This window comes from Mastomys coucha, unplaced genomic scaffold, assembly GCF_008632895.1.
Source record: "Mastomys coucha isolate ucsf_1 unplaced genomic scaffold, UCSF_Mcou_1 pScaffold21, whole genome shotgun sequence".
NCBI classification, from domain to species: Eukaryota; Metazoa; Chordata; class Mammalia; order Rodentia; family Muridae; genus Mastomys; species Mastomys coucha.
Window position 1 is genome coordinate 9,329,733 of NW_022196904.1, and position 16,642 is coordinate 9,346,374.

The 16,642-nt window shown below is 39.8% G+C and overlaps 2 protein-coding genes across 10 annotated transcripts in view; both read right to left on the reverse strand.

Moving 5' to 3' along the window:
* Zscan18 (zinc finger and SCAN domain containing 18) overlaps positions 1-5,762 on the reverse strand; it is a 36,544-nt gene extending 30,782 nt beyond the window's left edge. For 5 of the 8 annotated variants that reach the window (XM_031385343.1, XM_031385342.1, XM_031385338.1 and 2 more), the window contains exon 1: positions 4,684-5,762. The gene's annotated coding sequence lies outside the window, so the exon portion shown is untranslated. The remainder of the gene's footprint in view (positions 1-4,683) is intronic. The other 3 variants (XM_031385341.1, XM_031385340.1, XM_031385339.1) reach the window with 3 other exon arrangements.
* Positions 5,763-8,199: 2,437 nt separating this feature from the next.
* Znf329 (zinc finger protein 329) overlaps positions 8,200-16,642 on the reverse strand; it is a 17,079-nt gene continuing 8,636 nt past the window's right edge. For both annotated transcript variants that reach the window (XM_031385360.1, XM_031385361.1), the window contains exon 2: positions 8,200-14,604. In XM_031385360.1, the coding sequence (XP_031241220.1) occupies positions 12,965-14,596 (1,632 nt within the window). In that variant the 5' untranslated portion in view covers positions 14,597-14,604 and the 3' untranslated portion in view covers positions 8,200-12,964. The remainder of the gene's footprint in view (positions 14,605-16,642) is intronic.

Here is a 16,642-nt window from a genome sequence, read left to right on the forward strand (position 1 = left end):
AAATACAAAATAATACAAGTAAAACTGAAAAGATTCTATACCACAGCCAAATAAGACTCATTTTTGCAATTCAAAGATTCAGACATAAATAATTCATCAATGTAACAAACCACATTAATAGAACAAAAGAAGAAAAACATACAGCTATCCTGATGATGTAGACAAAGTATTGGGCTAGATTTATTGACTGCAAAATTTTAAGAGAGACAGACTATAGACCAATAGAACAGAATATAGAGCATGTATATAAACTCTGCATGTATGTTAAATGACTTCCCACAAGACCAGTCTATGGGAAAGAACAGCCCTTTTCAGATAATGGTAAGAAAAAGGTGAATATCCAAATGCAAAGGAATGAAGTTGAACACTTTTCTTGTAAGGATCTACTCAAAAATGAGTCATGGTCTTAAATATAAAACACAGCACTAAAAAAGTTCTCTAAAAAGCTGGGTATGGTATACTGTTAAGCATATATCCTAAGAAAATTAAGATTTAAGAGACAAAAACCTTTTTGACATGCTAAGGACCCTCCATTTTTATGAGTTTAAAAATATGAATCTTCCCTGATGTCTTTCAACAGATGAACAGTTTAAAAAATACCAGCAACTAGAAAATGGAAGACAGTTTAAGCTACATAGAAAGGTAACTGTCTCAAAAAATATCTTTTTTCTTATGAATCTATAATTACTTCAAAACTGTTGAAACACAATGATGTGTAAAAGCCTCTGACTAAAGAAACATAAATGTCCTAGGGAAACTGCAAAAACCTGAACATAGATGGGTGCCAAACAATAGTAAGAAGTATCATGTGCTTAGGGGTGGTAATGGTTCTTAGGGTTATACAGAACAATGTTCCTTCCTTTAAAACACAAGTAAAGAAATACTTAGAGGTAAAACATGCTACTTAAAAATTCATTTCCAAATGGTATATGCAAATAAATTAAATATACATATGAGTAAACATATATATAAATGCATCCATATTCTCATGTAATTATGTGAACATATATGATCTTATAAATATGTATATAATACACATAAAAATACATATAAACCCATTACATATACAGATCAAACTCACAAATATAGGTATGTGACGATGCATATAACATATAATATCAGCACATAATATATGTGTTACATGTATTAACTGCTAAATTTACACAAAGGACAATGAGTGTTCACTACTTTTTTCAATCTTGTTATATTTCAGAAACTTGTCTAAACACAAAGTAGAGGGGAAAGATATAAATGCTTCTGGGAGAAGTACTCTACTATGGTCAGCATTCATTAAGGACTTGGCAAGAGCAAATTTAGTAACATATTTCTCAGAAGGCATCTAGTAGATGGTTACAAGTGAGCTCATGGGTAAAATATAACACCAGCTAGAGCCTTAAGAAATCCATCAGTTTACTCAATCTGGCAAAACTACTAACTGAAAAATATTACAGACATGTTTTGAAGCAGCAGAGAGCAGGAACACCAAGAATTTCAGCCTCTAAGAAGTGAGACTAGGATACAACAGAGTGTTCAAATCACAGTCTGTGCTGGACCAGTATGGAGTATGTTGGGCTTCCAGCTGTTACCAACAACTGATAAGTGATCCATGGTCAAGGCTATTTGATCTCTTTACTACATATGCTAAATATGCTTCTAAAAGTTCCAAGTAAATTTTTTAAAAAAGGATATTTTTCCAATATTTTACTATTAAAACTTACTACAGGCTTCATGGGGTATTGTTAAACCTGAGATTCTTGAGGAGAAAAGATCAAGTGTATACCTCACCAACTAAAGCAAGCTACATTTAGGGGTGAACCCCAGACTGGTCAGCACCCCAGACTGATCAGAGAGAGCAGCCCCTGCTGGCCTCTTGAAGTCCCTCTTACAGGAGAGGTAAGGTGTTTTAAAGCAATGAGAGGGTTAGCTGTTACATAGTGTTAGAAGGATATAAGGAAAATGGAAGAGGCAAAGGTAAGAATAAGTGAGCAGGGTTACAAGCAGTTTACATCAGACCTAAGAAACAGGATCTTGCTCAGAATTACAACAAGAAACCTTATTTAGCAAGGATGTAACACAGAGCAAACAGGGACTTGTCCCTTAACTAGGACTTAACGTAGATTAACAGAAACTTCTCCTTAATTATAAATAGAAACCTTATTTTGCAAGGACATGACACAGGACAAACAGAAACTTCTTAATTACAATTAGAAATCTTAATTGCAAGAAAATTATTTTTAACTGTATTAACTGTTAATAGTTCTGAACTCTTAGCCTGCAAGGTATATATCATTCCTGTTTTGGGCTCCCATTAACTTGCCAGGTATATTGCTCCTGTTTGGATCTTATGGTATATCAATGGTAAAAACACTTGCCTAACAAATGTGAGGTCCAGTGTTCAATCCCCAATACTACAATAAAATAAAATAAAATAAAATAAAATCACCACCTCACTGTAAAATAATGTAATATGTACCTGTTGCAGTAAATCTGGAAAATATACAAAATGCTAAAAAAGCACAAAAATCATCCATAATGTCAGTATCAAGTGGTAAGTACATTAAATTCTAATCCCCTATCTAGAGGGTCATTTAACAGAGTTTGGAGTCAAATTGTTTATTCAACTTGGATGTGTACCACACTTAACATTATAGTGTAAGTAATTCCTACATCATTAACAGCTTTTGCTTAGCATAAAAAAAAAATGGTGAATTCTCTTTAGAAACTAACTCAGGTAATTCCAAAGTACTATGATGAAATAAAAAAATTACATGAAAGGTTATGTGATGGGTTAACAGCCTTCATTTTACAATGACACAAAATGAAATTCGAAAGTACCATCAAAGGAGCTCATCTCTAGTAAATACAATTTCATCACACACTAACTCTAGTTATATTATACATCTATACAGCTCACAATGTAATTGTATTTGCTTCAAGTACATAAGTATATATATATATATATATACACACATATATATATAAACATGATATACAGATGCATAAAGATTTCACATTTATATATATGAACATGCATATGTATGTGATACACACATTTATACACAAAAGTCCATATAAACCCACAAATAAAATGTCATACACACATATACAAACTTAAGCATACACATAACAACTTAATACATAACTATTACATATTACATGTAGTAAATTTAGATGATGGGCAAGGTGTCAAACAAGTTGGAAAATCATCAGGCAATAAATATGTGTTTCACAAGGACAATGGCCAAGTGTCTCCTAACATACTGCTACAAATGAAGGGGGGGGGGGAACACTAAAAAGTGTGTGTTGCTCCAGCTGCATATGTAGAAGAGGATACACCAATGGAAGGAGAGGTCCTTGGTCCTATGAAGGCTTGATAGATGCCCCAGTGTAGGGGAATCAAGGGCAGGGAGGTAGGAGTGGGTGGGTGGAGGAACACCCTCATAGAAGCAGGGGAAGGGAGGATGTGATAGGGGGTCCCAGGAGGGAGGGAAACTGGGAAAGGGGATAACATTTGAAATGTAAATAACGAAAATATCCAATAAAAAGAAAAAAAAAGTATGTGGGTAGAGATGGTGTAAATTATAGTCCTGGTACTCAGAAGGCTGAGTCAGGAGGACTACGAGTTCAAGGCCAGCCTAAGCTACACAGAAAGTTGTAGACTAACCTGTGCTATACAACAAGCCCGTTTCAGAGCAAAACAAAACCTGAAAACTTGTATGTTCAAAACAGGGAAAGGAAGACAAACATGTTAACTCAGCATCTCTATTTTACACATCAACGCAGATCTGGTCTCCAGGTTCTCCCAGCATCCCTTAGTCTCTACCTGGCACACCCTGCCACCAACCTTGAGCTTTACAGCCCAGGAGTTGGGCTGCCTTTCCCCCAGAAGCTCCTCCCTATAGAATCCAGATATTTTGCATTTTGACCACCTCTCCTCCTCCTCCTCCTCCTCCTCCTCCTCCTCCTCCTCCTCCTCCTCCTCCTCCTCCTCCTCCTCCTCCTCCTCCTCCTTTTCCTCCTCCTCTTCTTCTCCTCTTTCCCTTGTCTCTCTGTGCTTGCCCCTCCTCTCTTTTTCTTTCCCCTCCCTCAGCCCAGTCCCCATGCCAACTCCGCTGGCTTCAATTCTTGGGGCCAAGAGCAGCTTCGCAATAAACCTATCTTTAATATAATTTAATATGGCTTGAATTGGCTCATTTCACCCAGGGCAAAGAAATAACCTAACTGTGACCCGTCAGGGAAAACAGTGCTGAAAGCCAGAGTAGCACATAATTGGTGAGAAAAGTAAGTGGCAAAGTTCAAACTACATTAAGCATATTAACTCCACATATTCACACACCACACTCCATACTGCTTGAGGCAACATGCATTCTAAAAGAGAAAGCTCTACAATAGTCTGGAGATGCTGAGAAAAAAATGTTGAATGCATTGCACACCCACTCTGTGATCTCGTAGTTACAGAGACAGCTTTTTGTCATTCACTCGGCAAGTTTACTGAACACTTAACTATGTGCCAGACTCTCTTCTAAGCAACGATGTTTAAGCATGGGATCTGATTTTGCACTGTAATGAAAGAGAAATCAAAGAACAAAATATACCATTCTTACCATCAATACTCGCTCTACAAACTTAGGGTCAGATCTGTATTTGTTTTCTGGGTTAGGGATACCTGTTGCATTCTCTTACCGGTGCTAATAAAGCCAAGCAAACTCAGAGAATGCACTGCCCAGGGTGGCAGGCTTATGCTCCGACTTCCGCTTTGATGTAGGTTCCTGGGCCAGTAGTCCGTGCCTAAGCTTGTGAGGACTCTAGCGGTTGCGAAGCTGAAGGGGTCGTGGTTTAAAGTGATGAAAGCTCATGATTTTGACAAGTTACCCTGTTGTCTGGTGAGAACACAAGCGAGGGGGTGGTTGGATTCTGGAAATTTCTTAGAGGTAAAGGCAATGGATTTTGAAGACACAATGGGAGAAGGGTGTGGCTAATAGGAAAAACAAAACAAAACTTCGAGGTGAGCCCTGAGGAATGGAGAGAAAGAAGTCATTTACAGAGACTACACAAGATGCTGAATTGAGAACTCACTTAAGTCTAGGATGTCTGACCTCGGAAAGGATTGGGCATCAGGGGCCTGTGGGTAAAGGCCACCCAGTCCACGCCTGTATTTACAAGGGAAAGGCAATACCCAGCAGGGAGAGAAGGAAGACGAATTGGGAGACTTCACAGCCTCTAGGAAGAGAAACCAAACACAGAGGTGCAGGGAGGGGACGCTGTCTCTGTGAGGAAAGGGATGGAGGGAAGGCAGAAAAAGGTGGTGGGCAGAAAGGCAGAGAAGAAAGCTTGGGAGTGGACAATAACAGTAGGTATTTCAGTCCCTAACCCTGAGATGGAGAGAAGGAAGGGAAGAGGAGGAGCAACGTCAGCGTGTGCACTTGGAGGGAAAGCAGCAAGGTCCACACTAGCGGGGAAGTGCGAACCTCACTCTCCGCGTCCTGCAGGGTGAGAACACACGTGACTGTTACGCTCAACAAAAGGGCACTAGCCCAGCCTTGGCTTCGGATCCCAAGATGCCCAGACAGGCTCTGCTCCGCCTCTGCGTAAGAGTGGGGAGGAGCATGGAGACCGACAACAAAGAATGAAGACCCCACCTAAGAACCAGGGAGACGCCCACTCCCCCTCCGTAGGCACAACCCCCACGTGGGACGCCAGAGGTCTGCGCGTGCTCGCCCCAAGCTCCCGGATGAGGTGTTCCTGAACTGACTGACGTCACAAAAAGTCGAATGCGCAAATCCTGGAGAACCAGATCCAAGCGCCGAAGAGCGGAAGCTTCCTTTAACATAGCGGTCTGGAGCTCTGAGGCTTTTAGTCCCGGCAGAGTGCTGAGGCTTAAAGAAACGAAAACCTCCAGCCACCTGCCCCAGACTGCTCGAACCTCGCAGTCTGAGGTCGTCCTTCTGCAATATTACCTACCTTCCTCTGTCGTCTCCCCACCCACCTTCTGCGGGGTATAACCCAGGGCGCCCATCCTGTCCAAAGAAACTGAAACTCAGCACGCAGGAGCAGACGAAATCAGCCCTTCAAGAATGGCTTTTATTAGGGGGTGAGGAAGAACACAGAAAAGACCCTCTGCAAAGCAACCCAGTTTCTCCTCCGAGGCAGTTTTTTCGTCTTTTGAAGGGTCTTCTTCCCCTAATTTTGGAGAGTTCGGTTTGAAGACAGGACAGGTGAATGACCCACCTGTTGTTTAAACACGTCTGGATCCAGCCTTGAACCTGTTGAGCCAGTCTATCAGCAGGGACCCTACTGCCAGAGAAAAAGCCCACAAGGCCTTTGTTTAAGCTGCCAGGCTTTTGACTCCGGTAAGGAAGGTGAAGAAAAAGCCATCCATGTTATAAGTTTACTGTTCGTATTCCCTAGCCATGGCCCCTCTCCCTAGCTGCCTGCCTATCAGGAAGTGACTTCTAGTCCCTCTCATTCAACCTGCAGTACTTGGTACTTTGAAACAATGTCTCCTGGTCAGTCCCTCAAGCTCTGAATTATCAGTGCCCAGAGTCCAGAAAGGCATTGCCTAAGGCAATCTGTTTATGGTTGTTTCCTCTGAGGGTCGCCAAGCTTCACTTTTCCATGGCACATAAAAGGACATTAGTACTGTGTTTCCAGAATTGTTAGAGGAAATGGCTGTCAGGCTTAATGGCTCACACTTGAAAGATCAGCACTCTCAACCCCCCCCCCCCACACACCCCACCCCACCCCAACCCCACCCCGACTTCGGAGACCCAGGAAGGAGGATCTCTTGAGTGAGTTCTCTGCCGGCCTGGCAAATAGAGTTCCACTCCTGCCTCAGATATAGTAAGACCTCACCCACCAGACCTCTTCTTAACTAGAAACTACTGTGACTATCGACGGTTTCTTGGCTAGGTAGTACCTAGAACTGTAACTGTTTCTGAGAATATAGTCATATGAAAGACTTCCTCCTGAGTAAAAAGCAAACTGCAGGGGCTGGCGAGATGGCTCAGCAGGTAAGAGCACTGACTGCGCTTCCAAAGGTCCTGAGTTCGGATCCCAGCAACCACATGGTCGCTCACAACCACCCGTAATGAGATCTGACGCCCTCTTCTAGTGCGTCTGAAAAACAGCTACACTGTTACGCAGGTCGGAGTGGGGCCTGAGCGAATGGGACCGGCAGAGGTCCTGAGTTCAGTTCCCAGCAGCCACACACATGATGGCTCATGGCCATCTATACAGCTACAGTGTGCTCATACACATAAAAATAAATATTTAAAAAAAAAAAAAGCAAACTGCAGAGTTGCTTATCAACTAGTTACCTGTCAACACTTGATATTGTATTATTCACCCAGATACAGTATCCTGGGATTTCTAGAACATGTAATGAATTTGGACACTGCCGTGAATTTATTGGCTATTTGGATTTCCTCACTCAAAATGGCACAAAACCAAAGCGTTTGCCCACATTTTCAATGAGTTTTTTATCTTTGAGATGCTGGATCATTAACATATTTAAATAACATTCCTATGCCCACTCTATTGCTTGCCATTTCACTTATATAATATGGATTTTCTGATGCACATGAATTCTTAAATTTACTATAACCTTTTCTCTGATACTCATTTCACTTTAAAATGTTTGTCTTGCCAGGCAGTGGTGGCACACACCTTTAATCCCAGCACTTGGGAGGCAGAGGCAGGTGGATTTCTGAGTTCGAGGCCAGCCTGGTCTACAGAGTGAGTTCCAGGACAGCCAGGGCTATAGAGAGAAACTCTGTCTCAAAAAAACAGATGATGATGATGATGATGATGATGATGATGATGATGATGATGATGATGATGATGATGATGTTTGTCTGTGCCAATATGACAAAAAAGTTTGATATTCTCAACTAGAAGCTTCAAGCCACCTTTCCAGTTAGTTTATCAAACTATAGCCCCTGGGTAAATGCTACTCCAAATCTTGTGTTTTTGGACAAAGAATATTTTATTATAGTTTTGTCTTTTGGTTTTTTGGTTTTTTGAAACTACGTCTGTGTAGTCCATGCTGACCTGAAACTTGTGGCAATCATCCTCTTACTGCCTCTAAGTGCCGAGATTTACAAGTGAGCACCACTAAGCCTGGCTTACTTTAATAAATGAAACTTGAATCTTCTGTAATTTTCACTGTGAAATACAATTTTAAAAAAATCAGAGTCCATCCACATGTAAAATTTTATTAGACATATCCACACACATTTGCTTACAAATATCTATAGCTACTTCCACATTACAGTCATCCTTGGCTGAGTAGTTGCAGCAGAAATGATATTGTACACAGTTTAAAATACGATTTTTTCCTTGCAGAAAAAAAAAATGCTGACCTGTGGGATAAGGTATAAATTTTCAACTATATAAATTATTTTCCCAAAACAACAAAATAACACTTCACACCACTAGGGCAAAAAAATAAATAAATATTGATAAGGACATGAAGAAGTCAAAGTAGTCATACATCAGTCAAATGTAAAATGCACATCAGTTCCTCAAAAAGCAAACAAAGATCCAGCAATTCCACTCCTAAGTACCTACCCACAAGTACTGAAAATTTATTGGCACATGAGTTTGTATGTTTTCAGGACAGCATTATTCTTAGTAGCCAAAAAAAAAAAAAAAAAAAAAAAAAAAAAAAAAAAAAAGTGGAAGCTGAAATGAAATGTCCATTAAACAATAAGCAAGATATGGTTTTAATCATATGGCAAAATTTTTTCGGCCACAAAAAGGACCTTGAACATACAACATGAACCTTTAAAACATTATGCTAAATGAAATGAGGTTACAAAGGGCCACATGTCTCATTTTTCCATTGATGTGCATTGTAAAAAAAAAAAAAAAGGGCAAATACACAGTGAAAAGAGACTGGTGATTGTGATTGTCAGGGTCAGAGGAATGGGAGGATGCTAATAGGTACAAAGGGCTTTTCTATGGATAATGAAAAATGTCCTGAAATTACAGAATAGAAGAGACTGAACACCTGGTGAGAATATCATGGACCACTGAATAGTCCCTTTGATTTCTAAAACTTGAACACTAGCTTATTTTATCAGAAATGACCATTACTGCTGAATACCTTTGGTTACTAAGCATAGATACAAGCCTATACTTATGTACTTGTTATTTCCTTCTGCTAGGACTTCACTGTTCATATTCTGAAACCATTTATCTTCAGAATCATAGATGTTTCACTGTAAATGGGCTTACCCTTATGCAATTTTGTTCTCCACACCAGCCTCTGCAATGAAGCCATTTCTTTAACTGCTGCTCATGAAAAAGTTCCATCTATGACTTAATTGCTCCTCCCTGTAACTCACATGGTGGAAGGTATCTCCTCCCTAAATCCTAACCTCTTGTCACAAGACATCACACCCTTCGCATGTCACACGTTGGGAAGGGAAATGAATGATCAAGCTTTCTAAAACTCTAATTACATGTATCCAACATAGATACCCCATCCCCCTTCTCAGCGTTACTTTTCTCTCAGGCATCAACCACCATCTGATACATGCTGTGCACTTCTTTTTCTCCCCTGCTAGATTGTAAACACCTTGTTCTCCTTTCTGCTACAGTGCCAACTCTTACTACAAGTACCCTATACAGTTGCTGAACTAAGAAAGACATGAAGTTGGAGAACAGTCTGCAGGCAGGCATACTTGAGCACTGATAACCTGAAAATCAAAAGGATGTGGGTTAACGGTAACTAGTTAAGACATTGACCATAATTATAAATGTTCCCAATCCCCATGTCGGATGTGAAACCCTGCTCTGGCACTGCCACATTCTTGGGCTCTGGACATGCTTTATGATGCTGAAATATGCCTTCTTTGCCAACCAAGTGGACAGGGATGGGATTAAAGTTACAAGAAAGTTACTCTATGTCTTCTGAGATTTCTTTTCACAAATGGCTACTCACAGAACTTATTTTACTATTATTTCTTATTGTTTGGGTCAGAGTCTCACTATATAACCCCTAGCTGCCCCGGAATTCACTTTGTAGACCAGGCTGGCCTCAAACTCAAAGAGATCCACCTGCTTCTGCCTCCTGAGTTCTGGCATTAAAGGTGTACACCACCATGCCCATGAACATTCATAGTATTTAAATCTCTAAACTAGTAATAGAATTCAGGGCTGTTAAAATGGTGAACTCACAGAGGCCAACAGAGCAAAGATGAGTCTTTTTTTTTCCTTAAAAAAATTTTTTATAGCTATGGAGTTTTGGAAAGGGTTGGTTTATTTAACTTGCTTGGTAAGAGAACACACTTCAGTCAGGAGTCTAAAAAGAACTTGAGGAAATGTATCACCTATAGATAATATAACAAATTACCACAAAAAAAATGTGGTAACCACACATCAGTTGTTGCAGTTTAGGACCTGAATCCACTCAATCTCAATAGACTAGTAAGAACAGGAACAGTTCCTTTTGGGGAGACTCTGGGAAAGAATCCATTTTCTTGCTTCTCTGGCTTTCAGAAGCCACTCATATGTGGATTCTCCAGCCTCAAAGCCAGGAACAGTAAGTTAAGTGCTCCTCAAAGTCAGGAAAAATAAAATAAATGTTCATTCTTTGAAATACTCTACCTTCACTTTCTCCATCTGATTCTAGCCCAAGTTTTCTCTACCTATTTCAGGGCTGTGTGATTAAATGGTACTCATCCTGATATCCCAGTACACTCTCCTGTCTACTCCCCAGTCGGGCCTACCACTGAAAATTGACTAGGTTGCACTGGAGTCATCCGGAACTCTCCCAACTCAAATCTCACCTTTCCCTCTTTAGTCAAAAGTGTCCATCTTCTATTCAGTAGTTATTTCCACCACAGCAGTTTTCCCTGCTCATCTGAGAAAACTAATTTTAGAAAAGCGCAAGGGGAAACAATTCACACTCAGCACAAATCCCATGTGGTCTCACTACAATTTCAGAGTTGGCATCTCTTCCTTGAGGGGCTTTCCTCAGGCTATAGCTGGCCTAGTGATGATTGTTCTGTTCCAGAACCTGAAATGTAGTATCAAGAAGCAGGGACACTACTAACACTAATGGTACATGTATGTTTTACTTGAGAGTGACAGACACCAAAGTGTTGCACCCTTGCGTGATATAGACAGTCCACTAGGTGTTTCCTAATGCCTTAGTCATACACATAACATTATAGAGATGATCTGTAAGTTACAAATGATTATGTGTAGGGGTGTGTGTATGTGTATCCCAATCACATACACTTAATATTCTGAGATAATAACTGTTCCAAGGGCTATTTTTGTAGGATGTCTGACAATATCTTTGGCCTCTACTCATTAGGTACCAGTATCTTCCCATCATACAGGTGCTAGGAACTGAACCCAGGTTCTCTGGAAGAATAACATGCACTCTCTACCACTATCTGTCCATCCCCATCATATGATAACCATCTTGCTGTCAAGGGCATGCATACAGAAGACTAAGATGTCTAACTTCCTTATGAATCTACTCAACAGCCTTAATTATCTCAAAATAAACTTATGACTCTTTCCCCACAGGAACCAAAAGATAGAAGACAGGGTCAAGTCAAAATTTCCAGGAAGAATCAGAGGCCTTTGAAGCTCTCAACCAAACTGTCTAGCTTTCAGTCAGCTAATACTGCACTGAAAAAGGACATGCTAAGATTATTCCAGATTTTTCTGTAACCTTATCTTCCCTATCCATAGATTCTTACACCTCTCCCTCCACAATGCCATAATCTCTATATCCAAAATCCCAAAAGAAATGGTTATAGGCTTCGAGAAGCTCTGATTCCAAAGAAGCACCTGTCACTAAATACCTGAAGATGCTTATGGCTTCCTGTAGCCATGATCTAGCCTTTGCATGATAGCTGACAGTATCTTTTGGCGACTGGCAAAGATCCAAGAAACTCCAAATTTGTTTTCCTTTTAGCTTCACTTTTATATACACTACCAAATTATTATATAAAAATGTATAAATTAAAAGGAAAAAGAACACAATTGTAGTCTCCTAAGAAACCACTTAATTCCATCATCCACTGCTAACCTACAAGCAAGTATGAACATGCTTACATGATTATAATAACAATAAATCTACTTTTATGCCTTCTTTTGCAATGATCTAAATATTTTTATGAGGGCAATGAAACCTTTGGATTTTGCTTCAAAGGACCTGAATGCTACACAAGTTAGTATACGAAATGATCAACAATAGTGAAGGCAGGTGATAACAAATACAATTCAATATTTTCTTGTTCAACACCTAAAGCCATGGATCCTATTTCTTAGAAGCAGCCCTTTGCACCATGGAGAGTGTTTTGGTCTTAAAAGGGACAACTTCATTTCAATCACAAGCAACTCCTATATCCAGTTTCACCTCATTAAATGAGTCATCTGTGTTCTGGCAGGACCATAAAACAGAAGTGCATTCAAACAGCAAACCCAGCTACATCCTGTGGTGGTTTGTAGAGCACTGTGTAAGACATCCAACTACTACGCCTTTGGGAAAACAGGACAGTAAAAACTGACAAAAGTGTCGCTTCCAAATAACATTTACAAACTTTGATTCTAATAAGCATTTGCTTGTATACAATAAGGTGATACTATTAAAAATGTCTCCTACTGGTTACCTACTGAATGAATTCACAGGTTCTTCCCAGTTTCAGTATCCTGATGTAAAAATAAATGGGTATCTCTAGGAAAATGCCTTCCGCACTGACAGGTTCGTTATTTCAGTGTATGCACTACATGTTTGGTATAGGCTGAATCATCCCTGAAGCCTTTACTATATTGATTACCATTCAATCCTCTCTTCAGGAATTCCCTAATAACAGTATTAATGCAATTACAGAATATCTCATATTTAATTATTTTTATAAAGAATTCCTTTCTGTTACCAAGGGAAGTCACATCTGAAGACAATCCTTTGTTCACTCAAGAAGAGTATGGCCCACGTCCATTATTTTTCTGTGGGCTGCTCTTCAAGGTGTGTTCTCTGATGTCGGGCAAGACACCAGCTCCTTCTAAATATTTTCCCACAGTGAGGACACTGGCTGGGACCCTCTCTGTTATGAAGTCTCTGATGTACTACCAGGTGAGTGTTCTGCCTGAAGGACTTTCCACACTTCAGACACTGGTACGGAGTCTCCTTAGTGTGAATCCTCTGATGCTTGGTCAGACAGGAGCTATCCCTAAAAGCTTTACCACATTGGTTACACTCATAAGGCCTTTCACCAGTATGAATTCTCTGGTGCCGGATAAGTCCAGCAATGTTCCTGAAGAGTTTACGACACTGGTTACAACCATAAGGCTTCTCCCCAGTGTGAATCCTCTGATGCCTGATGAGATATGCACTCTCTATGAAAGTTTTCCCACACTCTTTACATTCATAGGGTTTCTCCCCAGAATGGATTTTCTGATGCACAATGAGGTGAGAGTTGCGACTGAAGGATTTCCCACACTCTGCACATTCAAAAGGCTTCTCTCCAGTGTGTGTCCTCTCATGCTGAGTGAGGTATGAGCCATCTCGGAAAGCCTTTCCACATCTGCTACACTCATAGGGCTTCTCACCTGTGTGGATTCTGAGATGCACAGTAAGGTGAGAGATGTCAGTGAAGGGCTTCCCACATTCATTACATCTATAAGGTTTTTCCCCTGTGTGAGTTCTTTGATGCAAAATCAGGGATGAATTTCTGTTGAAAGTTTTTCCACAATCTAGACACGCATAAGGCTTCTCACCTGTGTGAATCCTCTGGTGTTGCGTCAGTGCTGATCCATCACTGAAAGCTTTCCCACACTTACTGCATTTATAGGGTTTCTCTCCTGTATGAATCCTTCGATGTACAATCAAGTTGTAGTTCTTGGAGAATGATTTTCCACAATCATTACAGGTATAAGGTTTCTCACCAGTGTGAGTTCGATGGTGTAAAACAAGAGAAGAGTTCCGTTTGAAGCACTTGCCACATTCAGCACATTTATAGGGCTTCTCAGTAGAATGACTTCTTTTTTCATTAAGAGATGAGCTCAGGGCTAAGATGTCCCCAAAATCCTTACCTTTGTAAAATTTCTTGCTTCTTTTCTTAATTTTTTTATCACAAAGGGCAGTGGTAAAGTGGTTTAAAGATTTAACACTTTCTGCGTATTTATAGGGTTTGTCTCTCATTTGGTTTCTTACAAGTTGAGTGACTTCCATAGAAGGCTGGGTGGCTTTTTCACAAGCATCACCATCACCAGTTCCCTTAACTGTATAACTTTGGGGACAACTATGTAAGGTTTGGTCACAATCAAAAGTTTTAATATCTGAGTTATGAACATGGAAGCCATTTGTCGTAGGAACTCTCTGAGATGGTAGAAGGGCTGGGTTTGTACTCAAATGTTCCCCCAAATTAAGATGGTCACAATTTGCTTCCTGATCCCCTGTTTTCTCATCAATGAAAGGAGATTGCCTCAAATTTCTTTCATGGTTCTCACAGTCCCAATTATCACCTAAAATGGGGAAGCAGGAACCCTCTCTTGTAAATCCTTCCATTTCTACCTCAAAGGAAACACTTTCTTCTTCAGGAGCATTCTGAGCTATTATTTTCAGTCTCATGTCCCATACTGAAAAGGAAAAAAAAAAAAAAAAGACATTAAGTAAACACGGGTATATGTGGAAGAAAATGAAAAATGATAATGAGGTGAGTATATTTTACTTGTTTTCTTCTTCAAATTGATATCTGTAAAATAGAGAGTTCAAGTGAGGGTCAAGGGCTGAAGCCAACAACAGATTCAAAAGAAGTGACATTACATTGTAATAGTCTCAGAGAACAGGTCAAAGGAATGCTGTGTAAAGTACATTAAAGACAAGGAGCCAGACATCTCTGCTCATTCTGAAATACCATCTTGGCCACTGCCTCATTACCAATGCCCCTCATCAGAAGTCAACACACATTCTCCCAAGCTCAACTTCACAGAGTTATCTACAAAAACACAGAATGAGGAGTTCTTGCCCCAGATCTATGATCAGAGTTCTGCTTTCATGGATGAAAAGACAGCATAGGCTAGCAAACCTGAAAGATCTGGGTCTGCACTCTAAATTCATTAGAGACTATCCTGCAAAGTTGTGAAAATTCGATCATGTCTAAGGCAAAGTCCAGGAATACCGAATGAAAAGTATTTGGAAAGTGGCTCCAGAGGTCTTTACCATTGTTAATCTTTTTCTTACTACCTTTCCTACTCTTTATACGTCATAATATTAAGACAGCTGGGGTCCAATGAGATGGCTCAGTGAGTAAAGGCACTTGCCAAACTGATAACCTGAGTTCAATTCCCCAGGTCACACACAGCAAAAGGAAAGAACTAACCTGCTAAATTGTTCTCTGACCTCCACATGTGCCATGGTACACATGCCTAGGCCCTCTATAAATCAATCAATGTGAGAAAAAATTAAAAGACAACTGTCTCTCTTTAAAATCAGACACTTAACTCAGAACATGTATTTTAAGATGATAAAGTTTTTCACATAAAACCAAAGATACTTTCATAGATAGAACAGACCTTGAACAGGAGAGCTTAAAAAGGAAAAGCCATATAGACAGACTAACAAATTCAACACCAACACTAAAATTTTTAATAACACAAAATACAATAAAAAATAATACACAAGTAGAAGGTGGAGATAAATACTAAATAGTGATAAAGATTATTACCCAATATCAACAAAGAACTCATACAGAAATGCAAAAAAAGACAAAAATACATTTTATCCTAATAAGAAAATAGAAATCCTAAAAACAACCATCTTCTCATTCTGTCATTTATTTAATCACATCTTCTTGTTTTGTGTTTTGTTTTCCTTTGGCTTGGTTTGGGTTTTGTTCTGTTTTAGTTTTTGAGACAGGGCCTCACTATGTTGCCCGGATTCATCTTAAACTTCCTGGGATCAAGTGATCTTTCTGCCCCATCTTCTTCATCATATGACTCATAAACTGTAACTCTAAAAACAAAATGGGTGGAGTGGCCTCTGTTTATACTCCCAGCACTTGGAAAGCTAAATCTGGATGACTGGGAAAGAGTCAGGGAATCACCCTGTGCCACATAGTAAGTTTGAGGCAACCTAGGCTACACGAGACCCTGTCACAAACAACCAAATACATAGGCAAACAAACAAAAAACTAAACACCAGATGTGTAATATGAGTAAAATGAAAAAGGCAATCCAGAATTGTAAACCAGTGCTGTATATGCAGCACTTGGGTGGCAGAAGCAGGAGAATCACCACAAGTATGAAGCTAGTCTACTCTATATAGCAAGTCCTGGATCAGCCAAGGTTACAGAGTAAAGCCCTGTCTATAAATAAACTAATTAAATGAATAAATACAAGTTTGATAACATACTTAAAGTTCAGCTGGCACACAACATGATAGTTAAAACCTGTATTTATTCAATCCACATGGCTGGATAATTTGGTAGCAGCTGTTAAGACATAAAACTGAAGGGCTGCATTGGAGGTTAAAATTGAACAAGGATCCACCTTTTTGACAGGTGTTTGAGAACACCACTGGTACACAATTCTGACAGTATTTCATGATAATGGATGGCGACAGCTCTACCACAGATGCTTCTCAACTAGGGATTTCTGCAGACTACATTGGAGGAAG